The sequence below is a fragment of the Bombus terrestris genome, chromosome 2 (genome assembly GCF_910591885.1).
Source record: "Bombus terrestris chromosome 2, iyBomTerr1.2, whole genome shotgun sequence".
NCBI classification, from domain to species: Eukaryota; Metazoa; Arthropoda; class Insecta; order Hymenoptera; family Apidae; genus Bombus; species Bombus terrestris.
This window is the reverse complement of record NC_063270.1, coordinates 17,830,608-17,857,206: the sequence shown is the minus strand read 5'-3', so window position 1 is coordinate 17,857,206 and position 26,599 is coordinate 17,830,608. Positions and strand designations below refer to the sequence as shown.

At 36.2% G+C, this 26,599-nt stretch overlaps 1 protein-coding gene across 10 annotated transcripts in view; it reads left to right on the top strand.

The window, feature by feature from the left end:
* LOC100643756 overlaps positions 1–26,599 on the top strand; it is a 269,723-nt gene that overhangs the window by 50,002 nt on the left and 193,122 nt on the right. For 3 of the 10 annotated variants that reach the window (XM_048413828.1, XM_048413815.1, XM_048413804.1), the window contains exon 2: positions 2,172–2,364. In XM_048413828.1, the coding sequence (XP_048269785.1) occupies positions 2,232–2,364 (133 nt within the window). In that variant the 5' untranslated portion in view covers positions 2,172–2,231. Of the gene's footprint in view, positions 1–1,350; positions 2,365–26,599 lie in introns of all 10 variants that reach the window. The other 7 variants (XM_012320389.3, XM_048413797.1, XM_048413792.1 and 4 more) reach the window with 3 other exon arrangements.

The following is a 26,599-nucleotide window of genomic DNA, read 5'->3' as shown; positions in this document are numbered from 1 at the left end:
ACCACTCAATCGTTCAATCCTATCGAATCAAAAACATTCGAAAGGTGTTCAATTTCGTCCCAAGAAGTAGTATACTTCGCTTCAATATCGGGGGAAATGCACTGGCAATGTCCAAAGTTTGATCGCCAACAGCTAAGTAGATAAGTCAGCATATGGTCAGACAGAACGCGGTAACTAGAAGAGGAAGACAGCGAAGGATACAATCGGTGAATGTTCTCGGTGAAGCTGTCTGGTACAAGGATAGCTTTCATAACTACCGGCTGGGACTAGGGGTCGGGTCGAAAACGGTGAGATAACGAGTAAATAACAGGTTAAAACCGGCGACTTCGCCCCGACTTGTCACGTTATGAACCGCTAAGATATTACATACTCTATCTCGTTATAACCATTCTCTTCTCATCTCTCGTATAACATCTTAGATATCACGGTCACTCTAGATGCCCGCAAAACACGACGATCGATAATGCCGTGTCTTACTTGTTCCTCACACCGATGGAGATACGCTAACGAGACATTGACGACATTTTCCGCGGGATGAAAACGCGAACATCATTGTACGCGGCTGGGATCCGACCTGTCAGAAGTATTCAGTATGTTTTGTACGGATTCTCCTCATTATCGAGGGTATGCCGCAAGAACGTCTTATTGGGATCCGATGGACGTTGCTACGATAATGAAAGTCGGTGGAAAATTTTACTCGTCAGACAATGTTTGCCGTGACGCGAATTAAGTAATATGTTGGATCTTTGATTTTTTTAAAATTAGTACGCTAGCTGACAGAGTAAATTGGAGGCGTTATTTTGAAAAATCTTTTTTATTTTAAATAGATCGTGCGATATTTAATGATGCTTGGTGTAACATTGTTTGATGAGAACCGAGGAGAAAGCAGGAGTTCGAATGATCGATAAGCTCATAGAAAATTAATAGCGCCAGAGCGAGTTGTTAAGTATGCGCTATAACGATGTTAAGGAAGGTAAAGGCTAGTAAAGAAAAGGGTCAAAGAAGATCAAATGGTTAACTTTGCATGGCAAAAAATGTAAATTTTATGTACCTATCTCTCAAACAGAACTTTATAAGGAAAGTAGGGAAAATTTGAGTTGATCTAACGGAATGAAAAATTAGGGGGAAGGATGATAATCGTATAAAACTTGACATGAGAAAGATTCTTAGATGGGATGTAGAATATTTCAACGGTGCTTCAGGATTTATAAATTCTTCCCTTTTTCTATTACACGCCCATAAAGATTCTGAATAGAAATAAAATAATATTTGTTATCTTTATATTTCTTTGGAATCAGTCACTTGTATAGTTGTTCTAACGAAATTCTTTGTTTTTCGGTTTTGTTGCAGACAAAATCACAATCTCGCAGCAAAGATAGCGAGAACGTGGAGAGAGCAGAGACAAAAGGCCGAACGAAAATCGTGGTGTGGAGATTGAACCGAGGTCGAACGTATTCGCGTAGAAACAGAGTATCGTGACGCGCCTTTGTGAGACCGTGAAACGATGGCACAGGGCACAGATTTTTCATTCACGATGATCGTGCACGCGTATGACACAGAAGAACGTGGTTTCGGGGAAAGAGACGCGAGGTGCAGTCCCGTGTAAATCAAAACTGACGTGGAAACGAAGACTCTGTCGCGATGAAAAGTAACTAAGGACAAAGTTCCGTCGTATCGTCGCCCCGGCAAGATGAAAAACAGGATGCGGAGAATAAAGTGGCGCTAATTCAAAAGTTTCTCTAATTTCAAAGCCGATAATACTACGGACAATTTAACCGCGAACTTTGAAACGCACGAAAACAGATGCTCGTTCACGGATCATTAACCTCTCCAAGTCGGTGTCGACTGTACGAAATCACCGCGAGTTTAACTTACTACTTGCGCGGCTAATTACTTATGAACGATTCGTTTGAACGTTACGTTGATAAATCTAGATACACGACTTCGATTTTGTCGTATAATTTTCACGTATTTGATTTTACGTATTTGAAACTAATTGCCGGAGGAGGGTGGAACGGAGGTAGTTCGTACTTAGATTAGCAAAATAATAGAAGAAAGAGATTAAACAAAGTATAAGACGAAATATCGTAGAATTATTGGCTATGTTTGTTCGGGGTAGAAATAAAATCGACGATACAGCGGATCGGTGTGTAAAGAAAAGAAATCGACAGTAGAGACGGAAACGTCGGTAAAGATGATATTAAGGCAGAGAACTGATTGAAACGTGGGAAATGGCGATTGTCGAGGCTGTTAGTGAGATGAGTGCGACTCGTTTGAGTGCGTGGTTCGGCACTGTTCTGTTCGTGGCTACGACGCTCGTTCACTCTCAGGTCACATGGACGCCGATCTACGTGGGCTCTTACAGTGAGTACCTTTCTTTTACTATAAATCTTTCGTAGAGATTGTATCATAAATTGCGATCGTGTTTAACGTTGATGAAAATCTCTCGTTCTTACACGTTTCGTTCTTCGATCGTGAATTTGACTTTACCAGTAGTTTTGCCACTTTGATTATTTTCATTATTTCACTGGCAAAGTGAAGTATGAAATAAAAAAAGTTGTTTTTTTTTGTTCGTTTATATCGAAAAATCTGGAATGTAGGGAACAGATATTTGTACAAAGTTTCTCGTGTATATTACACCCTGAACATTGATGGAATAGTTTCCCTCGTTTAAACGTGCAACGGTTCACTCAATCGTATAAATTTAATTACGGCACAAAGGAAGAATATTACGTGTATGCATAGAACGCGAGATTATGGAATGCAGAATGACCACGTAATTCATAAAAGTGAAAACAAAAACGGGCGGGAACCCGTTATGTAGATAAACGTCACTTTCTATTAAAATCCCTGTTACATAAAATTTCAATTCCAATGAAAAATTTACCGTATCAGTCGCTACGTCCAATCTGTGATTTTCCAATTTGCAAAACCTCTTCCTGTCTTTCTGCTTTGATTAGATCGTTTGTTGTTCTATTCTATCGTATTTCCACAGTATGAATATTTCAAATCTTTTCTTAAATAAAAATTCCAAAAATATATTTCATTAGTCCTGTGTACATGTGAATATAATTTATGACTGTCATGTCATATGACCCTCGTAGACCAGTCGAATTAATTACTCGTTACCTGAACTCTTGCTAAATTTCAACTGTATTCTCGTTGTTAACGCCATGCACGTCGTCTAATTGGCGATACTTACAATCTCGAGGATGTTTAAGACTCGTGAAAAATGAAACGGGAAAATTTACTACACCCGGTCGTAGGCTATGAAACACGAGTAACGTCGTTCATTCATTCCTTGTGCCAACGATTCATATTCCACTAGGAAAAGAGAATGAAAGAGAGAGAGAGAGAGAGAGAGAGAGAGAGAGAAGAGTTCCTCACGCGCGTGCAATTTCTTTTCAACCCCGCTTGATCTTGAAACGACGCTGGTCCCGTCTAGTGGCTGCTTGACTTACAAATAACGGTATCGACGCGTTCGGTTTACATATTTTCGCAGCTCGTCACGTTTTTCATTTCGTGTCGACGAATGGGGAAATGAAAACATCAGAAACTGCAATTTTTAGCTACTTGAAATACCGGTTACAGCGATTGAAAGATCGATTATGAATAATGGAATTTGTAAAATTGAATTGTAGCTGTTCCACTGTTTTTTTTCGCTATTCACTCCTTTCTTTCGACTTTATTTGGCTTGGAACGAAAAGAATATATCTTTATAATCTCCTCAGACGCTAAACCGACTAATTTCACTTTTGCGGTTTTCTCAATTTGATTAATCAGAAACATAATTACTGCTCTATTTCTCAAAAAATGTATGACTCACTTTGTCGAAAGAAGGTCGTACAGATAATCATAGATTGCAATCGGAATTTGAATGCGGTCACTTTCTCTGTATTTTAATTTATCGTATCGATCGGTGTGGCTTCTGAACACCTCATATATCACATATACGACTTCATTTACTGCAATGTTCATTGGCAACTTCTTCGTGTGCTTGTTACGTTTCGCTTCTCTTTTTTTCATCAAAGTTCAGCAATCAGTTGTGCAGCTGCGGTACCGGGGAAAGCGTCGGATTGATCGCGTCAATTAACTCAGTGTGATGCTCGCGCGGAACTTCGCAAACGAGTACAATTAATGGCGCGTCGAGCTTGTGCGCGGGCGACAAGCAAGCCGATACGCAGGCGAAGGGAAACGGCACAGGGAGGAAGAAAAGGGCTGGCGCAGCAGGATGATTTGCAATGGCACCGATAGATCTCGGATTACACGCGCGTTGAACGGCTCGACCGGGCCAGGTCTCGCTAATAATTCTTCGGATACGAGAAGTTTCGCGACCAGATCGCGACGACACGTGTCGTTGACAAATAGGAAAATCTGCGAGCCGTGCCGTGTTTTAATCAGCGCCCGGTGATTCGGGTCAAGTGTGACGATCAATCCGCGTTCAATCCGTTTTCACTGGCGTCTCTAGCAAGCGGCCGCGCGTCATCTTTCTAGACGATTTCCCGTCCCCCCTAATGAAATTTCTGGCCACGTTTCTCACAAATCTCGACAGAAACTCGATTCGGTAAGCGAATATTTCGACGATGTCTCTTAATCAGGCTAGTTTCGTGTAAATCTGCTCATGTTGCAGGTTGTCGATTTGGATGTTGGACAAGCGCGTTGATATTTCCCGTAGAAGAAACTGGCGACTTTATTAGACGAGATTTCGGAAGATATATTGGCAATCGATTCGTTAGTGAAACCAAGCCGCGTTTATTCTCAATAAATCAAGTCAGTTGGATATGTAACGAACCGTGGAAGCTGTTAATTCCCGTGGCGATTCGTTTATGTTTTAGCTGTTGATTGTTTCGGTCGATGAAAGAGAAACTTATTAATTAGCGAGATTATCGTAGCATGGTCGCTCAAGCGAGCACATATTCTTGTTAAGGTAGAAAAGTTACGCTGTTCGTTGTTGTTTTTTTGTTCTCGAAAACTCGTTTCACTTATTGAGATTGGATCATTCGTCAACAGCGAAGGATAAAGCCACACCGAGACGCATTTGTTAACGACCAGCACATGCGATTCTTTTCTATTAACGTTTATAGAAGCGAGACCAGTTGTTTGCCGATCAATAACAATGCATCACGCGGAGATCGAATTATCACGCTCAGAAGACGGTATCTTTTATGGTTGAAACACGGCGTTCGCGTTTCAGTGATCACGTAGATCGGATCGAAAAGTAATCGCGTGGCTGTTCACTGAAAAGATATAGCAGCTTTGCAGGTTGGAAATCAATTCTAAACGTGCGCAAAGTAACTCGATTTCCTGCGGATATATCTACGATTATTGATACGAGTTTATACCGATCAGAGAAATGTCGCCCAGTTCGAAACTTCGCACGGGCTGACCACAAATGGAGCTTAATCATTTGCGGTACTCGATTGCGAGAAATTAAGGTCTTATCCTCCTGTTGAAACTACGTCAAATTTACCTCATCTGAACAAACTCTATCGTCGATGTTTCTATTGTTAAATATTTCATCGGTTATTAAATACGAATTTGATCGTAAAATTTTATAAAACAGAATATTAATTGAACAATTTTGTACAGCTGACTCGTCTAATCGTATCTACAAAGATTTATTGAAACTTTCGCGTTACGTTTTAAATAATTCATTTGTAATCCATACTGTTAGAGCGTCGAGCAAGTAGAACAGGTATATGTATGGTCAGTCAGCGCAGTAACTCTTAGAAAAGTGGCACTCGTTCGTCAATTTACGTTTGTATTTATATTTCTGTGTCTCGAGACGTTTAATTCATAGCATAAAAAACATTCTTAGTCCAAAACAAACATTTCTTTTAGTCAGTCTGTCTCATATGGAAGCTCGTGAGCAATTGTTCTGAAACAACTCGGAGATAACCCCGGTTGGACCATTTTAGGATCTAAGCTGGCCTTGTAAGTCCGCTCAAAGGGCACTCACGAGTCGTGTAGAGATTCGGTGGAATAATTCAAGCCACAAACATCGCGGTAAAGATCAGTCGTAGGATAGCTACGAGGGTGGTGGGGGTGACGAAGTGGCGGAGTGTAGGAAAGGGCGTGCTGGTGAAGATTCTCCTTTGCAGTTGGTTGTCGTCAGTAGCAGACTGTACTCTAATTAACGGTGGGATAGCAAGAGCACCCGAGAGAGATGGAGAGTCGTTCTAATAATTTGTGTGCGCGCGCGAGACGAACGAATCCGCGTAGCTCGTGCCAGAGAAAGAAGATGAAGATTTGCTACGAGCCAAGAGTAGAACCAAGTTATAGCGAGAAGAAGACGTTCTCTGGTGTCGGTATCGACCTTAGCTTGAAAGGTTTACCTTAAATGTTTTTAATTAATTACGAGACGCTGCTATCCCCTTTCGTCGCTTTATCCGGTGTTCTCTTATTCTCGTCGAAGTTTCGAAAAGTCAACAGAAGAAGCGTTAGATTCTATTAGATTCTACGGTAGGTTAGGTGACTGCATTTCATCCGTTCTACGTTAATTGTCAGCGATAATTACTTCGATAATTGTTACTCGTATTCTATAATATACGTATAATATCAACTTCCTCTTATGATATCGGGGAAGTTTTCGGATGTAACCCAAATACCGAATCATGTTACTCAACTGTTAATACTAGGAATTTTAACATCGATAATTAACGCAAGACGCATCTTAAATAAAATATTCACATCGTCGCGTTACCGGATATCATTAACTTTTCTTCTCTTTACTCGAGCAAAATATGAAATCTAAAACACCGTTACGCTTCGTGAAGCATAAATATTTTTTTACCATTAAATTCGCTTTTTCCCTCTTCTCGAAAGGATATGATTTCCTCAGGAAAGGTTTTCTTCATAAATATTCGCATTTAAATTACTCCGGTTCTTGTTGCTCTGCAACGTTACCAGCCAATCGATCGTATTCGCGAAGCGCGAGGTCAAGTTCAGAAAAGATCCGCTGAGTCTTAAAATGAAATTCAATCTACCGTTGCGATCTGGTGACGACGAGTCTTCGTCCGATTGTTATTCTATGCTGAATCGGTCCGTTTAGTTCGTTGCGAGCGGAAGAAAGCGAAAAGAGAGAACGAAAGATGGAAAAAGAAGAAATTTCAAGAAGTTGAACGACTTTGCGCAATTGCGTTCGCCATCATGGCCGAAAGTTTCTTCTAGCAAATGAAGGCAGGCAGTAAAAAAAAGTTGAGGCAGAACTACTCGCGAAGCGGCAACAAGAGTCAGCTCGGTCGAACGAGGCCGAATGCTGCGGTCATTTCGGGCTGCTCGTAAGTTCTTACGAACCTAAACGGCCCTCTTTCGTCACGCCTCCATTCCTATCCTCTTCCTAGGCTAAGTGGCCCTCGCTGCACGTTCCTCCGCTCTCGTTTGCTGGCCCATCTTTTTGCGGTTCCTATACCGGTTTCGAATTTTCCTCACGGATCAAACTTTGATCCGTTCACAAGTTTCATTACATTGTTTCATTAACAAGTTCCAACGGTGATACCAGATCGTGAGACGAATTAATTAATTACCTTCGTCTCGACTATTCATCTGTATGACTATTTAGTATGGATAACGCTTATTGTGGTACGCAAGCTACCACTGTGGATCAAAGTTTCCTTTCATTCTTAATTAAAAAGATAAAGCAACGATATTTCGAATATTCGGTCTAGCAAAAAAAAAAAAAGAATTCTCATAGAATTGGATTGTAATATTTAATTTAATAATGTAGTGTTCGATCTGGTAAAAACTTGATTTACTCTGCTTTGGTATTAATTTTACACTATGTGAAATTAAAATACGTTCTGAGACATTGTCAAACAAATATTGTAAAAGGAAGGAAAGGTTATGCTTCATGTTTATTACATTTTTTCTTTTAAAACGATAAATTTCGAAGTCTAATGAGTATATCTACAAAGAAACGACTACTGGATTTATGATTCATTATATAATAGGAAACCATGAGAAAACGGTTTTGTTGCTTTTCTATGGCGCAGGAAACGTTATATTCGGAAAAGTTTGCGAAGAAGAAAACGCCTAGGTTAGACGGGCAAACACGATGAGGTCTTGTTTGCTTTTTCAAAGAAAGGACACGTAGAATACGTACGTGAAAAAGGGAAACGATGTCCCTCTTTATTCCAGCGCGTGTCTTCACATAGAGGAATCCAATATTGATGATCGCCTTTCCTCCATAAGCAATTTCGAACCAACAATTCCTGTATTCATAATGAAATGTGCTTGCAAACTTGAAAGGAATCTATACAGCGTTTTCTCCTCGGTAAACTCAAACGAACATGACCTGGTAAACTGAATATTGCGACCCGAACATTGAGACGTAGAGTGCTGCTGAAATGTTCCTTCAACGTAACCTGTACACCTCCGTACGATACTTCGATACTTTGCAAACAAAAGATGTCATTTCAAATCTTAATACTTAACCAATACCAACGATACTGATGATACGTAAATTGGATTCAAACCACTAAATTGTCCGATGCTCTAGGTTTTACTTCAATTTAGATATCTATTTCTCATGAAGTATCCGTTTGAATTAAGATTATTCCAATTTAAAAGACTTTCGAACCAAATAATTTGGTTTGTGTATACGAATGTCAATTTGAGACTAAGCTACTTGGATTCAAACCACCGATAACCTGCTTAATTCGAACGAGGCTATACATTCAGTTTCTTATTTAAGGCTTTAAGCAAATCACGAAGTACTACATTTCTCTTAGAAGCTGAATTTTCATTTTCAATTCGATCCAAGGCAAAGAGATCGCAATAACTCTATCACAAATTCTTCTTATGCGCTTGTATCGCAAAGACTCGCTTCTACTTTCGAGACATCTCCGTTTAGCATTACCTCATATCCATTCATACCTAACTAGTCTATATGTACAAAAGGACAGAGCGTGGAATAGCAACAACGGGCTCGGTCCCAACGATTTCGCAGACTGACGCGAAGTTTGACCACGTTCGCGTGGAAACCGCCAGTGGAAACAAAGTGGACGAACCCCGGAAGACCACCTGCGTGTCCAGTGTGCAGGTGCATTGCAGTTTCATAGTCTTGAACCTCGTGCGATAGCCAGAGCGTTCTGAAGCGAACTGTAATCCTGTTTTCTAAATGTAACCTAACTTTGGTGAACATGTGTACGTCGGACCGCAAGCACTGTTCGACAATTTGTCTCCACAGCCCAACACTCTGCAACTATCCCTTCGCTCTCTCCCATATTCCTCACTCCTTGTGTCTTTCTTTCTCTCTCTTTCTCTCTTTCTCTTTCTATCGCTCTACCGTATTTTCTCGAGCGAAGTTGAGGATTGTTACGATTCCTTCGATACCTTGACGCTTTCGAAGCAACGATTCAACGTTCGAAACTATAGCTTTGAAATTCAGCGGGCAAATTAGGGAACCACGACGAAGTCCGACCGCGTCAAAGCTTGCCTTGCTTCTTAAACTGGAATTAACAACTTTCATTGCTAGTGGAAGATTTCGTCCGCGTTGCTTCGCGCTTCTAATTCGTCGACGATTTCTCGTTGAGCTTTCAAACCGACATAGCGTAATACCAATTGTCTATTTTATACCCTGGAAAACACTCGTAGGAATTTTGTTTGCGTGAATTATAAGTAAATTCTATCAAGAACAAACGCTTCGTTTCTTCTTTATCCAATTTAATGGCTCTCGAGTTTAAACCTGAATAGAAGAGAATAAACGAACTTCTTCTAAATTCTGGTTATCCAGCAAGGTATTTCTGAGGGAAATGCCTAGAACTCTGGCAGAATTCTCGAAATACAAGTGTAACGTATTGCTCGTGGTAAATTGGAGCCAGAGGAATTCAGTATTCCAAGAATTCCGGTTTATGATGCGTCTATTCTCAGCTCGAATGGTGATAAAGCGACTTCTTAGACGTTGCTTGGTTAATGAAATGCTGCCAAGTTACGTTCTATGTTGTTAACATAACCCTCCTCGCTTTGGATAGTTGCACAAATGAATATACGAATGCGACGCGTGTAAACGTACCATGATTGAACAAGTAGACGCCATGAACCATTTAACGGCCTTTCACGTTTTGGTTTACGACATCATAAACAGTTATATATTGTGTAAGAGTCTTAGGTCATCAGGACCTGGTACTGACGCATAGGTCAAACAGGAATATTCCACACTCAGAAATCAACGAAGATACGAAATAGATATTTCATTTTATCGTAACTTTTATCTTCGAGAATTAGCGATTCCATAGAAAAATATTAATTATCTTTGTGGGATAAATATATCGTCAGGTAGGATACAATTTTTTAATACATGTACATGTCGAAAGTATCTTTGATATTTTTTATTTAGTTTCTCACAAAATTGATTCCAGATTTTATTTTCTTATAAATCTCATACGTATTCTATAACAATTAGATCAGACTTGCATAAATTGCAGTAACATTTATAAATCAAGAAAAGTCACGAACAAGTTACACAATGAAACAAATATCTTAAAATTCGTTTCTTTATAATAATATGTGGAGACATATTTTAAATATATAATTTTTATCGTAAGATCGGTAACGCGAATGATCTAAAATTTCTGTACTATATTTTGCATTCTTATTGTTATAGATTATTAATTCCACTAACAGATAATTTTCTTCAAGAAGCAGTTTTTACATTTTGCTTGAAATTAATCGTTCTGGAAATGTAGATGACTGTGCCAGGTAACTCATCCTTCGTACACAGCGATAATGCATACATATGTATGTGCACTCTATACGGTGGATAGGTCGGTACAGAGCGTGGATTAGAGAACGCGGTAATTTGCCACGTGACTGGCGCCAGTCCTTCGGCGAATCACATTACCATATGATAATCATTGTAATTTTGTTATCATTCAGCCCCGATAGCGGTGAAATTATCTCTGAAATATAACATCGAGCCGGTTGCTCGTAGACTCGCCACGAGGGTAATAACGATCGCTCTCATCGACCTACGCCCCTCTTCTTTCTCTTCGTACTAATTAAGAAATTATGTTATTCAATTAACCTTATTTTCGTTTGGCTAAGGTTCCGCGCAACACAGCTCAAGCCGCCAGTATAATTTGTTTATCGATGTTAATTAGCGTCCACGACGGTAATACCTCGCAGATAACGCGAGCAATTATACGAGGTGGGGCACAGTTTGTCTCATCCCACCTCGTAGCTTGCCAAGAGCTTTATACCTTATAATAAATCGTCCTTAATCGCCGGCTAGCATTATCCAATCAACTATTTACGTGGTCCATTGTTCACGTTTCGTTAATCCCACCTGTTAATCCCGCGTAGGGTTAAAATCATGCTTGTATCTCTTGTTTAATTCCGCAAACTTTGTTGCTACATGCTCATGAAATTACGTTTCATTGTGGGGAGAATTCCATGGAACAAGAGATTTTCGCGTTCCTTCGCAGTTTTATTTGCGTTATACATACATTGCTATTTGTACAATATGATATTGTGTTTTAATTAGCGTGTTTCAAGGTGAAAATCTGCGTGCGTGTTAAGTAAATTTGGTTGAATTCTGTTTGGTTGACTGTGATATGCTCGTTGGTTCATTTTTCTGTTGGTTGTGTTTCTCATTTATGAGTATGTCGATGGGTTCGAAGAGGAAAGTGAGAGAGAAAAGAGTAATTCTATTTTACAGTGACCAAGTTTTGATTTTCACTGAGAATTCCATTTGCTGCAGCATAATTTATGTTTCTCAAGAATTTCCCTTTCACGTAAAAATATATTCTGTTCTATGTATAAAATTATCGATAATGATCGTTGTGAAATTCTTCTTTCTCTGTGAACGTTAAATCGTTTCGTTATTGGAGAATCCATCGATCCGACGAAAAACGAGAAACGGAGAAAATTAGTCGGGTCAGCAGCCGGCGTCGAGGCGCGCAATTTCAAGCGCTCGTCATCGTTCAATAGCGGCTGGTAACTCGCAGCCTGGGCAAGGACAATTAGTCACGGACTCGTGGAATTGGCGCGGGCGATACAATTGGCTCGTCCCTACCTCGTTTCTCGTCATCCAGCGTCGATTCGTCGTGATTTCAGGCCACCTCACGTGATCGTCAACTCGTCCAAGTTGCAGAGGATCGTATCGTCGCTGACGCGATGTCATTTGAAACCTCTGGAATTGCGCCATCGTATCCAGTGGCGTTGAGAATGCACGCATCCTCCAAGCTGCATTCTGCGCTTTCGGCGTAGAATCGCGATACGCGTAACGTCAATTGCTACGATAGATCATTGCGCGCTCTAATTGCAGTCCATTCGTCTACAGGTAATTACCTTATTTCGGTAATTTTCAGTTTATTATGCAAATGCGGCAAAAATTGGCGAAGAGTTTTTAGAGGAAATGAACTCTTCGCGAACAAATGAAACAAGAACATAGGTAAGATTCAAATTAGTACATATTACGTAGGTACTATCTACCGCTTCGTTCGATCGCATCTCTGCTGCGTGATACTAAGCACAGTCGTACAATCTATTTGTTTAGTGAAAATTAAGCAATACCTGCACGTGTCGCGGAACACGCAATACGAAGCAGTGAACCGTGGAACAGTGGTTTTAGATAAGAAGAAAGACAAAATGAGAGGATAAGGAGTAGGATGGTAATACGTCTCAATTTTGGCTATACGAGATAAAGCAAACTTGTTATAGCTCGGTTTACGACGATCTTGGGTCTCGAATTCTTTCATTCGGTTTTTATGCTGTGTATATATTACGGCCTTCTTCGATGCGAAATTTATTATTCATTCGTTCGTTTCTTTGAGTTAATTCGTTATACGAGTGAAAAGTCACACATTGCACACACGTCTCGGATTAATTCATAAATATTCGGGTTTTTTTTTTTTGTTGGAAAAAGGAACCACGCAACAGAACCATCTTGATTTAATTTAGCGTGCATTTGCATCGTTGAATTTGAATTTTAATAACCGCCATAAAACGTGCAAGATTGCAGCCCCATCCCGGATATGATATTCAAAGTAACGCTATAGGATCGCTGCAAAGGAGAAAAAATCAAACTCGAAGGATAACGAGAATTTTCCGGTTGCGCCAATTAAACCGTTTGAATCAGCTCTCTTGGCTGCGTTCGCTGCGTTTCTCATAATACGCTCTGCGCGAATAAGATAATTCTTTTTTTTCTGTTTTGCTTTTACCATGGTTAATTAATGGATCAGCGATCCTTTATTCCCGTTTATTTTAACTTCGATCGATGCAAACGAAAAATGATATGGTTTCGTGCCAGATGTTACTATATGGAGAAAGTATGAATTCGGCGAATTTTAAAATAAACGCTGATTGCGAAATCATGTTTCGTGCTCTCCTTCTTAGTACGATCATTCTTTCCTGGTACCTGTAACGATATTCTTTTAGTAAAATTCTTCTGGCAAAACAAATATTCCAATAGAATATATAAATTTCGTTCCAATGAACGTTCCAATAGTCAGCTATTCAGCTCATTTAAAATTCGTTGGAGCTTCGTTAATTTCTAATATTAAAATCTCCTCTCAGTTTTTCTCAATGTTTGTCGAAATTCCTCCTATAAAATATTCACATAAAAATAATATCGATAGCTCATTCTCGATACATCGAAATCGAGTCACATCTCAATTTCGTATCCGGTTTTTATAATACCATACAGGTTTCTTTATCTGTGATCATACGAGAAAGAAAAGCTTACCAATGAATTCGACGAAATCTTCGAGCAACGTCTACCGTTTAATTCCACGCTGGTCGTAAACCGGAACGGGAAGAGGCGTCGCGTCGTCCCGTTTTACGCTAAACGACGATCCGATAAGGCAAGAGTCGGAGACGAGATTACTTGTTCCCTCGACCACGCGGAACCTCGTGGCTCGCAATATTCGGTGCTCTCAGTGAGAAAAGGTTGCTTAAGCTTTTCACGAGGCTGCCGCAGATATACCCGAGTTCCCTGTTTATTCTCACGGCAAACGATTTTTGCGGAGGCACCGCCACCGTCTCCAAGAGACGAGAAATTCCGCGGCCGCGTGAAGCTTAATCTTTACGGTAAACAGAGCCCCGCTGCAAATTTCGTTCGTCCTCCGGGGAAACTGTACTCTCGTGCTTTCTTTCTCCTTTTTCCTGTTGCCCGCTTTTTCTTCCTCTTCGAAGCCATGATCCTTTGATGAGTTTTATACACACTCGATGAAGCTATTTCGATCAAGGTGGCATTTTTCATTACTGTATATTGCTGTTGCGGAAAATCGATAGGGTTCGAGGAGTCGAAACGAGGTGCTAAACGTTTGGTTAGAAGGACGAAACACGCATACGTGTGAAAATAAACGATGCCTGTAATTGAATTATTTTTATCTTGAGGTTGAGAAAGCACAATAGAAACACGATGGTAATTTGTTTATTCGTTCGTTGGATAATATATCCAATAAAGAATATCTGATAAAAGAAGCGAATCAGATGTAAAATTACACGTTTTGGTAGATGAAACGTTAGTCATACGTAATTAAAGTGGCCCAACTGCGTATAATTTTGTATACCCAATTCTGTTTTACAAATTTTATGTTTGTTTAAAACTACCTAATCTCCTCACTCGTGACAACCATTTTTATCTCAACAGTCTCACTGCATACTATCCGCGAAACTGTTCCAACGTTAAATGCAATGCCTCGACACAGCCGTAAACCGTAGACGTTGAAAAAGTTGATCGGTCTATTTTAATCAAGATTTATGCTCATGTTACAAAGCAGTACGCGGAGGAACGTTGCGAGATTTAACGCGTAGCCACTTTGTTGATGCACGCGGATAAGTAGGCCGTTGGCTAGTACGCCGTGAAAGCTGCAATATCTCGTTTACGAGCGGACGCACGCGTTTTCCCGCACCAAAGTCATCGATATCACCGCTCGTGATCAAGCTGTTTCTCTCGACTTTCGAATTTACAGGGAAACCTGGGAACAGCTGGATTCCGCCATGAGCTCCGCTCGTAAAATCGCAATATCTCATAAATGAACGAGTTATCTTTCTTTTCCTCGCTCGAAGCAGCAAGGATTTTCCATTTGGGAAAATGCGCAAGACTCTCGATGAATTCTCGAATCAGTGGAGACTATAAATACGGCGACGCTTTGAGTTACCAAAAGTCGATTGCGATTTCCGAGGAAATAATAGTTTCCGCCGGTGGATTTCTCTCTTTCTGTCGAATAATACCGCGATATCTCTCGTTTCTGGTACCCATGCGATCCCATTTCGTTCTCCCGTGAGAGGATGCTTCCGTAAACTTAGATTCCACGATTAAATGGAGAGTTTGCCCTTAGAGGTTGGCTATGCGAATGTTTTCTCCCGCTAGCTAAATCTGGATGTTGGGCATCGTTTCGGCAAATTTACCTAGCAGTGTTGCTGCACGATCGCGCGAGATCGCGCAACGAATGCCCGGAATTGGTCGGAAAGGGCGGAGATTCGTAAAGAGCCGGGTAATCTCTTTCGTTTGGGAAGTAGAGGAAAATATCGAAGCTCGTGCAACCTCGAGAATTCCCTAACGATCGACCGTCTTGAATGAAAATTTCTTGACGGGCAGAGAAACTCTTTGACCGTTTCCCTATTTCCCTCAAGCGCTTCCGCTATGACGACTTCTCAGAACGTTATTCTTACTTTTTGCATTGGTCGTAATCATTTTTCCTTTATCTTTCATTCCGTATTCCACGTAGCTCGACATTTTCGATACACGGAGTTTCTGCGTCTTAGACGTGATAGAGAAATTCAGTTGGAAAGATCGTTCGGAATTTGTCGAGTGACCAGTCGATGACACTTTTGAAATTATGACAGTTTCAATAACACTTTCTCACTAACGGATCAAGTTCTATTAGTAGTGGATCAAATATTGGTTTTATATCTGTAATTATATCAGCATGATAACTCGCGTTCGCTCGATAATTATATTCGCACAAGCCAAGCCTTATTATTCATTACTTTTCCAATAATTAATAGTCCGTGATGAATACTTTAATGCGCAAATAAATTAATACCTAATAACGTATTATACGATGATTGATATCAATCATTTGTTGGCATTCATACAGTACTAGTAAGCGCGATAAAGTATGCAGAAATGATAGCGACAAGACAGTAATAGGTAGAGAAATTAAAATTATGTAGAAATAATCGATTTATAAATTTAACAAAAACGGAAATCGTATACAGGAAGAAATAAAAAGATCAGAGAGAACTGTGCCTTTTCGTTGGAATCGAATATTCCAGTTGCTTTTACCGAATATCACACCTGATATTTGTTTAACGCCGGATCATCGTTCACAATATTCGCAATACGAACGAGATAAAAAAAAGGAAAATCGATCTGAAAAGACAGCGAACGAAAGTCGAAACGGATTTAAAACTAATAACTTTTTTCTGTGCAAGTTGGGATCGTTACCGGTGCTTCTGTCCCGCTGCGAAAACCGACTCGAAATATCCCTGTGATCGCGTCGTTTGATCACCTTGCTTCTATCTGAAATTCTCGAGAGGATTCGTTGCAGACTATCGGAGACAGAGAGCCTGGTGTGGAAAAAAACCTCTGTGTTCCGGGTCTTTTTCACCGTTACGGTTTTCCTCTAGTTGTATCGAGTTTCTGGATTCCTTTACGAGCGGCTGAACAAAAGCGCCGGATTAACGCCCAGAGAATTTTCCTTCGAGCAACGGCGAAAACGCTGGATTTCCGATTTCGTTCGAGCTGTTATTTTATCTTCGCGTTATGCGCGTTATCTCGAATCTTCAAACCAGTGAACTCGTAATAAATCGACTATCGACGTGGTCAAGCTGCGTCTCGTTAAACCCTCGTCTTGTCATTTATTTTACGTCCACGCAAAAGGTTCGTTATCTGTTTACTTTTGAGATTATGTCGACTGAAAATTCGGTGAAAATCGCCGAGATGATACGCACGAGGTACTGAAAATAATCATGGACCGACATTGATCCTAACGATCGGACTGTGGAATTTTCGCGCATTTATCGGAAATTTAACGGCATAAAAATTGCACGGAATACAGATAATGCGCAAAATTGTATAAAATATTCAAAATAGAATACTTTTTATAATTCTTAATGGGCAAAATAAATCTGTATTTGGATCTTACTTTTTCAATTATGATCCTAAGTACTCCTATTCATAAAAATTCGCAGTCTGCCAAGGATATTCAATTCTACAACTTGAAACAAAATTTGGTAATTGAAACGAAGATTTTTCTTGGATGCTGTTCTTCCTTCGAGAACGTGATTCGATATTCTAATACAAGGGTTTAAAGGTGTTTCGTTTAACGCGAGATATACGATGGTGATAGCAACAGCAGACTACGAAGCTGGGTGAAGGATCGTGCGTTTGGAAAGCCAATTTTCGAGTGCTTGGGAAGGCCTTTAACGAGAAGCAGGAGAGGTACGCGCCGAAGTCGAGACGCATAATTATGCAGATTTGTTCCGGAAGTGGTTTCTCGCGGACAGTTGAATGCTTAAGCGTATCGCGCCGCGAAACACGTTATTACCATTTCAGAATGCGCGCCGCGTTTTTGCATTGTCTTCTTCGCCAGCGTGAAAATAAAGAAAACAGTTCGGGATAAACACGTTCGTCCACAAATTGCGATTCTCAGAGACTTAAAACACTTCAGCCTCTCTAGGAACTTTCCACGAGTTGGATATTTTTAGGTCACGGGGATGATACCCTCCTCGACCAAGCAGGTTTAATTAAACGGAATCGGGCCACTAGGTAAAAGAAGTAGGAACGTTAGGAGATTTCTAATGAACTGTTATTAACAACTTTTTTCTAATCGGAAATGGCCGAGGAATCGCGATCGTAGATATTTGCAGAAACGATAAGTCTGAAACTTGTTATTTTAACAAATTTAATTATTCCAGTATCAAAACTTCGGTAATTAATCATCGATTTCGATTGATCGACACTTTGATTCCCACATAAATACCAACGAGAACGAGTATCCATGTAGCCTCTCATTTTGGTGTATGTTTACGTTCAAATAGCGGGATAATAGGGTTGTTTCGCGAGAAAGTCATCAAAGGGGAGTACCATTATCCACGGCAAATTGTGTATTTGTGTAGCTGTATCCTGGTAACACGGTAAAATAGAAGAAAACGTAGAATAAACAATGTTCTGGAGGGAAATGAACTATGAGCAAGTTTGCTATGATAGTTGTTCAAAGTGGCTCTACTGCGTGCGTTGCATGCACGGTGAAGTGTGTCTCCTGTTCCAAAAGCTTTCGGCCGATTCTTTCTTTTGGCGGGGCCGGTAGACTGCCTTTCATTCGGAAAAAATATAGAAAAGAACCGCAGCGTGGGTGACCACTTGCGTTTCGCCGTAGCAGTCGAAAAGGGATAGAAACGTGTGTCGCGGCGGACAATTTCGCATGGGACCATCATCTGTTATCGAGCGAGTCCTGAGTGCTCTTCTAACCATGGCTGGTTCCTCAAAAAGCTTTTCCGGGCCACGTGAAAGCGATAAAAAATAGAAGTGAAAGCGTCGAGGACGACGTGCGCCTTCGAATCGACCGGAGGACCACGGAAACTGTTTTCATATAAATTTTACCGTAAGAATTCGTGAAATTTTTCTAAAACGGAATTTCTTCGACTCTTGGCGAAGGGATATTTATACGGGAAAATAAGTACGCGATGAAAGATTCGATTTGCTAATTGCGTTACACTTTCAGGCCGTTGAGTTCTAAAAAGCTTTTCATTTCACCGTGTCTTAGGAATTTGTTCGATTTTTACTGACAAGATGTTCGCGCTAGGAAGTAATTATATTACGAAAGGTTTGAACTATTTTATTAAGCGTAATTAATCTACAAGTTTACCTCTGAGATACGATGATAAGATAAGATTCTACCGAACAATGTGGGGAATCCGTAGAATTGTTCGAATAAAATCCTCCGAAACGCATCGAGCAACATTCTCACGGCATCGCAGATGGAAAACAGATGCGGATGGAACAGAGGCTAGCCGCCTCTCATTCTGATTAATTACTTAAGCCAAAGGTAACGGTGCGAAAGGTAACGGTGAAACGGTGTTTCTCGATTGTGGAGGCGAAAACGTAAGGCATCTAAAGTAATATCCACGAATCAAGTGAAAAGAGAAAGGTTCGCTGGAATAGGACAAAAGTGGCCAGCGCAAAATGGTTCTCGCTAAGTCGAACAGTTTTCCAATATTGACGGGACGAGGTCGATTGGTAATTAGGAGTTTCCTTCGAGCGACCCGACCCCGATTGACTTTTCCATCAGTGGTCGTGTTTCTGCCACTTTATAGTCCGAGTTGCTGGTCCAAGTTTTTAATCGTTTTCGTGACTCGACCTGTCGCAGAAATGACGCTCACGTTCAAGACAGCCTTATTTGCATACATAATTCTCTGCGGCAGAATCACGGAATCCTGTCAATAATTTATTATGCCACCGCGACAGAACGTGACGTGACACTTTAAATAGGAATACAACCACGATCAACGTAACCATATCCTTATCTTGAAAAGAAACTCATTTATACAGGCTTGTATGTTTTTCGTCCAACTGTTTGTAACTGGTATATTCTATGGTTAACCCTTTCGTAAGCTAACACTCATACGTAACGCAATGATTAATAATTATCTCTTACGAAAAGTTGAAAGCAGGTATTTTCTGGAAGTACCTGACACCAGAAACGCAGGCAATCGTGATGATAAAAAAAATAATTAAAAAGTATAGATAAACAAACAAATAAATAATTGTTTCCATAATCGTACATTCAAAATTCTTTGTCATTTTATTACATGGTCGGAGAATTAACCGACTAATGATATAATATAAAATATAACCCATAATATTCTCTTGCCAGCACGGAGTTTATGGTTCGTTTATAGTTTCATAAGTACTTGTCGAAGTACACAAGGTTGGAGAAGAGCGAAGACGCGAATTATAATACGAATAATCGGAATAAAGTAAGACGATGTGGATTTCAATTTCTAACTTACTATGCAACAGTATTCCGAGTTGACAGTTGGTCGAACAATCTTCAAACAAGGTAAACAATTCCCAAGGAGAATTTTCATTCGCAGAAACTTACGCCCTGAATTTGATGGGACATGAAAGATGCGGTTCGCTTCGAATCGCTGAAGCTCGACAGCACGGTGGCAGGAGAATTGTACAACAATCACACGAAGAGGTCGTCTCCAAACTTCGCTAAGAGAACACGACGTGTCGGTTGAACGAGTGTTCGTGACACGTCGATGTACTGCGATTACAGATCGTTAAAAAATGAAGCAACTGCCGGATAAATAATATTGGGAACGTTTATATACTAAGCATAATCTCGTAACGATAATTATAAACGCGAAATACACTGTGTCGAAACTTGAACCGGGGAACGGAATGCGTCGGACATAGACACGTCAATGATTTTTTAAAATATCTAGACGAAGCTGGATTGCAACCAGCTACGAGTTACCGATAATTGAATATCGATTTTTCGAAACCAGACATTAATCTTTACGTTAGTAGCGCGCGACAAATCCGTGTGGACGAAGAGTCGTTAACAGAGATTGATTGAATAATTTTATCGGCCGTTTGCCGCGAAACTCGAACAATCGAATTATCAAGCCATGTCACGAGGTTCTTTCGTTTTTGCCGCTTATTAATCTATTTGAAGAAAAGAACTGTTTACTTTATATATCATAATCACATGTAATTCAGTGACAATTTATTTTTCTAATAGAAATTATGGCAATGCATACAACTGTTCATATATCCTTTATTGTTGGCATTTTTACATAGCACTGTCATGTAAGTAAAGACATTCCGAAATTATTTCATTAAAAAGACGTTAAGGTTGTGAAAATGATTTTCTTATAATTGATTCAATTACTTCAAAATTTGATACGTTTATAGTACTATTTTTCATTCAACAGGCATAAATAAAACCATGGAACATAATCGTGAAAATATTTTACGTTTGAAACACGTTGTTTCACTCAGCACGACCAATTCGATACGAGCTCGACGAGCATCCAGTGAAATCGATGTCGCGGGTACGTCGCTATTTTCAATCGATTCCCCAATTCAGCTGGTCGGTTCGGTTTCCATCAGCCACCAGGCAACTTTGACGAGAGAAAAATGTGTTTACCGCGGCGAAACGGCTGTTGTAGCGGTGTCCAGCTGCCAGTTAGGTCGACTGGTCGCGTTTCCATGAACTTTTTCGCACTTTTTCAAATTTTTGGAAATTTGAAAATTTGAATTTTTGAAAATTTGAAAATTTGAAAATTCAAAAATTTGAATTTTTTAAAATTTGAAAATTTGAAAATTTAAATATTTGAATTTTTGAAAATTTGAAAATTTGAAGACTTAAAAATTTGAAAATTTAAAAATTTGAAAATTTGAATTATTGAAAATTTGAAAATTTGAAAATTTAAAAATTTGAATTTTTCTTAAATTTGAAAATTTGAAAATTTAAAAATTTGAAAATTTAAAAACTTGAAAATTTAAAAATTTGAAAATTTGAAAATTTGAATTTTTGAAAATTTAACAATTTGAATTTTTGAAAATTTGAAAATTCAAAAATTTGAATTTTTGAAAATTTGAAAATTCAAAAATTTGAATTTTTGAAAATTTGAAAATTTAAAAATTTGAATTCTTGAAAATTTAAAAATTTGAATTTTTTGAAAATTTGAAAATTTGAAAATTTGAAAATTTAAAAATTTGAATTTTTGAAAATTTGAAAATTTGAAAATTCAAAAATTTGAATTTTTGAAAATTTGAAAATATAAAAATTTGAATTTTTGAAAATTTGAAAATTTGAAAATTTAAAAATTTGAATTTTTGAATTTTTGAAAATTTGAAAATTTGAAAATTTAAAAAGTTGAATTTTTGAAAATTTGAAAATTTGAAAATTCAAAAATTTGAATTTTTGAAAATTTGAAAATATAAAAATTTGAATTTTTGAAAATTTGAGTTTTTGAAAATTTGAAAATTTGAGTTTTTGAAAATTTGAAAATTTGAAAATTCAAATTTGAAAATTTGAAAATTCAAATTTGAAAATTTGAAAATTCAAATTTGAAAATTTGAAAATTCAAATTTGAAAATTCAAATTTGAAAATTCAAATTTGAAAATTCAAATTTAAAAATTCAAATTTGAAAATTTGAAAATTCAAATTTAAAAATTCAAATTTGAAACTTTGAAAATTCAAATTTAAAAATTCAAATTTGAAAATTTGAAAATTCAAATTTGAAAATTCAAATTTAAAAATTCAAATTTGAAAATTTGAAAATTCAAATTTGAAAATTTGAAAATTCAAATTTGAAAATTTGAAAATTCAAATTTGAAAATTCAAATTTAAAATTTCAAATTTGAAAATTCAAATTTGAAAATTCAAATTTGAAAATTCAAATTTAAAAATTCAAATTTGAAAATTTGAAAACTCAAATTTAAAAATTCAAATTTGAAAATTTGAAAACTCAAATTTAAAAATTCAAATTTGAAAATTTGAAAATTCAAATTTAAAAATTCAAATTTGAAAATTCAAATTTAAAAATTCAAATTTGAAAATTCAAATTTAAAACTTCAAATTTGAAAATTTGAAAATTCAAATTTGAAAATTCAAATTTAAAAATTCAAATTTGAAAATTTGAAAATTCAAAGTTGAAAATTTGAAAATTCAAATTTGAAAATTTGAAAATTCAAATTTGAAACTTTGAAAATTCAAATTTAAAAATTCAAATTTGAAAATTCAAATTTAAAAATTCAAATTTGAAAATTCAAATTTAAAATTTCAAATTTGAAAATTCAAATTTAAAAATTCAAATTTAAAAATTCAAATTTGAAAATTTGAAAATTCAAATTTGAAAATTTGAAAATTCAAATTTGAAAATTTGAAAATTCAAATTTGAAAATTTGAAAATTCAAATTTAAAAATTCAAATTTGAAAATTCAAATTTGAAAATTCAAATTTAAAAATTCAAATTTGAAAATTTGAAAATTCAAATTTAAAATTTCAAATTTGAAAATTCAAATTTAAAAATTCAAATTTGAAAATTTGAAAATTCAAATTTAAAAATTCAAATTTGAAAATTCAAATTTAAAAGTTCAAATTTGAAAATTTGAAAATTTGAAAATTCAAATTTAAAAGTTCAAATTTGAAAATTTGAAAATTCAAATTTAAAAATTCAAATTTGAAAATTTGAAAATTCAAATTTAAAAGTTCAAATTTGAAAATTTGAATATTCAAATTTGAAAATTCAAATTTAAAAATTCGAATTTGAAAATTCAAATTTGAAAATTTGAAAATTCGAATTTAAAAATTCAAATTTGAAAATTCAAATTTAAAAATTCAAATTTGAAAATTCAAATTTAAAATTTCAAATTTGAAAATTCAAATTTAAAAATTCAAATTTGAAAATTCAAATTTAAAAATTCAAATTTTAAAATTTGAAAATTCAAATTTATAAGTTCAAATTTGAAAATTTGAAAATTCAAATTTGAAAATTCAAATTTGAAAATTCAAATTTGAAAATTCAAATTTAAAAATTCAAATTTGAAAATTCAAATTTAAAAATTCAAATTTTAAAATTTGAAAATTCAAATTTGAAAGTTCAAATTTGAAAATTTGAAAATTCAAATTTGAAAATTCAAATTTGAAAATTCAAATTTGAAAATTCAAATTTAAAAATTCAAATTTGAAAATTCAAATTTGAAAATTTGAAAATTCAAATTTAAAAGTTCAAATTTGAAAATTTGAAAATTCAAATTTGAAAATTCAAATTTAAAAATTCAAATTTAAAAGTTCAAATTTGAAAATTTGAAAATTCAAATTTGAAAATTCAAATTTGAAAATTCAAATTTGAAAATTCAAATTTAAAAATTCAAATTTGAAAATTCAAATTTGAAAATTTGAAAATTCAAATTTAAAAGTTCAAATTTGAAAATTTGAAAATTCAAATTTGAAAATTCAAATTTAAAAATTCAAATTTAAAAATTCAAATTTGAAAACGCAAATTTAAAAATTCAAATTTGAAAATTTGAAAATGCAAATTTAAAAATTCAAATTTGAAAATTCAAATTTAAAAATTCAAATTTGAAAATTCAAATTTGAAAATTTGAAAATTCAAATTTAAAAATTCAAATTTGAAAATTTGAAAATTCAAATTTAAAAATTCAAATTTGAAAATTTGAAAATTCAAATTTAGAAATTCAAATTTGAAAATTCAAATTGAAAAATTCAAATTTGAAAATTTGAAAATTCAAATTTAAGAATTCAAATTTGAAAATTCAAATTTAAAAATTCAAATTTGAAAATTCAAATTTAAAAATTCAAATTTGAAAATTTGAAAATTCAAATTTAAAAATTCAAATTTGAAAATTTGAAAATTCAAATTTAAAAATTCAAATTTGGAAATTCAAAAATTTGAATTTTTGAAAATTTGAAAATTTAAAAATTTGAATATTTGAATTTTTGAAAATTTAAAAATTTGAAAATTCAAAAATTTGAAAATTTAAAAATTTGAATTTTTGAAAATTTGAAAATTTATAAATTTAAAAATTTGAATTTTTGAAAATTTGAATTTTTGAAAATTTGAAAATTTGAAAATTCAAAAATTTGAATTTTTGAATATTTGAAAATTTGAATTTTTGAAAATTTGAAAATTTGAATTGTTGAAAATTTGAAAATTTGAATTTTTGAAAATTTGAAAATTTTAATTATTTGAACATTTGAAAATTTGAAAATTTGAAAATTCAAAAATTTGAATTTTGGAAAATTTGAAAATTTGAATTTTTGGAAATTTAAAAATTTGAAAATTTAAAAATTTGAGTTTTTGAAAATCTGAAAATTTTAAAAATTTGAAAATTTGAATTTTTGAAAATGTGAAAATTTGGAAATTTGTATTTTTGAAAATTTGAAAATTTAAATTTTTGAAAATTTGATTAGGCCATGAATCGCCTATCAAACTATTAAGTTGCGCGGGCGTGGCACAAAATCGCATAATTAACTTTTAGCGACAAAATCGATTGATGCGAACAACTAGTATCCATGTTAGCCCGATCTACTGACCGCTTTCTGATTTCGTTCTACGTACAACACACCCTTGGGCGATGTGCAAAATAAACGCGCACGCGAAACCACGAAATAGAGTTTCGGGCCGATCATTCTGTTTTCTCTTCTCGTTTCAAGTGATCCAGTGGATATTCTCGTCAACGTAGATTTCTTCACCCTTCCAGGACTATCTATGGGTCGACCATTATTGGTTTATTCGTTATTGCAACTCGTGATATTTTATTCACATGGCAGTTTACGCGGTCTGTTCGTAAACACACGCGTCAGTTCGCTTTAATCGAAACGCTGGCAGCGTAACGCTATTCCCTCAATTTGAGTTTCACTTGTACTCCACTCGCGTTAGTAGGATGTTGCTACGTTTTGAAATGAAATCAATCGATGTACACGTTCGAAGAATTAAATTTTCCGGTGTTACTCTTCCTATAATTACTAAAAAGAATTTAAAAATGAAAACTCTTTAAAAGGATTGGAAATTAAACAGTAGCTGCTGAAAAATAAATGTACTATGGTTCAAATCGAGATTTATAATTTCCAAGTGAAATATTTTTTTTAGCGTAATAAATCTTGCAAGAAAATTAGACGAGATTTTCCATTTGGAGAATTTCTCCTTTCCATTCTGGTATTTCATATTACTGCAGTTAATCTAATAATTTGATTGACATTAATCACGAGAACCGAGGAATATCACGAAACGCGACGATGAAATATTTCACAGCTCGGCAGAATGTCTTCCGGTTGACTCTTCTCGTTTCGTCCAACTCTCTAAACGAAACGAGTTTTCTTCTCACCGGCAAATCCGTGCTCGCTTTTACTGACGTGTCTTCGTGAGCACGCGTGCCTTTCAGTCGGAAAATCTCTTGACTCGCTAAAACCGGTATTTCACCTCCGCGAGCTCCACACTGTACCACGCCGTGAATATGCTGCAATTTTACCTCTTATCGAAACTCCTCTCTTATCGAAATCAGATTTTCGTTGCAAGATCATTATAGAGATATCGAGGAATATCGACGTTTTGAAATTTTATATTCCATTATGACGTTACCTAATTACTATACGGCACAAATTCCCATCATCTTCTATTTGTTCCACTTTCAGTTGCCTTAACAAGCACTGAAAAATATTTGTAAGCATATTTAAATCATCCTATGTTTCGTAAAAATAAGAATACAATTCTTCCATTAAATTGTGCGGAAAATTCGTGGCTAGATTTCGATGTTTCGACGGTATCCAATTAAAAGTATTTGGTACTTATGTATTACGATAGAATGCATATCAAAAACTCTACTTTTCCAAACAAACCAATATATTTCGCTCGTTAAAAAATGACAATATAAAAACGATTGCGATAGTATTTTATAAACCAGGAAAACTCCGTAGATACACGCTCTTTCAAAAGTTGTCGAAATTGACATTCAAGGAGCACTTCGTATGCTTATTTGCCCCAATAAGAACGCGTTTCTACAGTTCTCGACCTCCTTTCCTTCCGTTTTCCTTGCTGGAACTGTGCCTCCGATGTTTCCAGACTCGTACGAGGCTAGTAAGTTGGTACGTGCATCGGAAACGATGG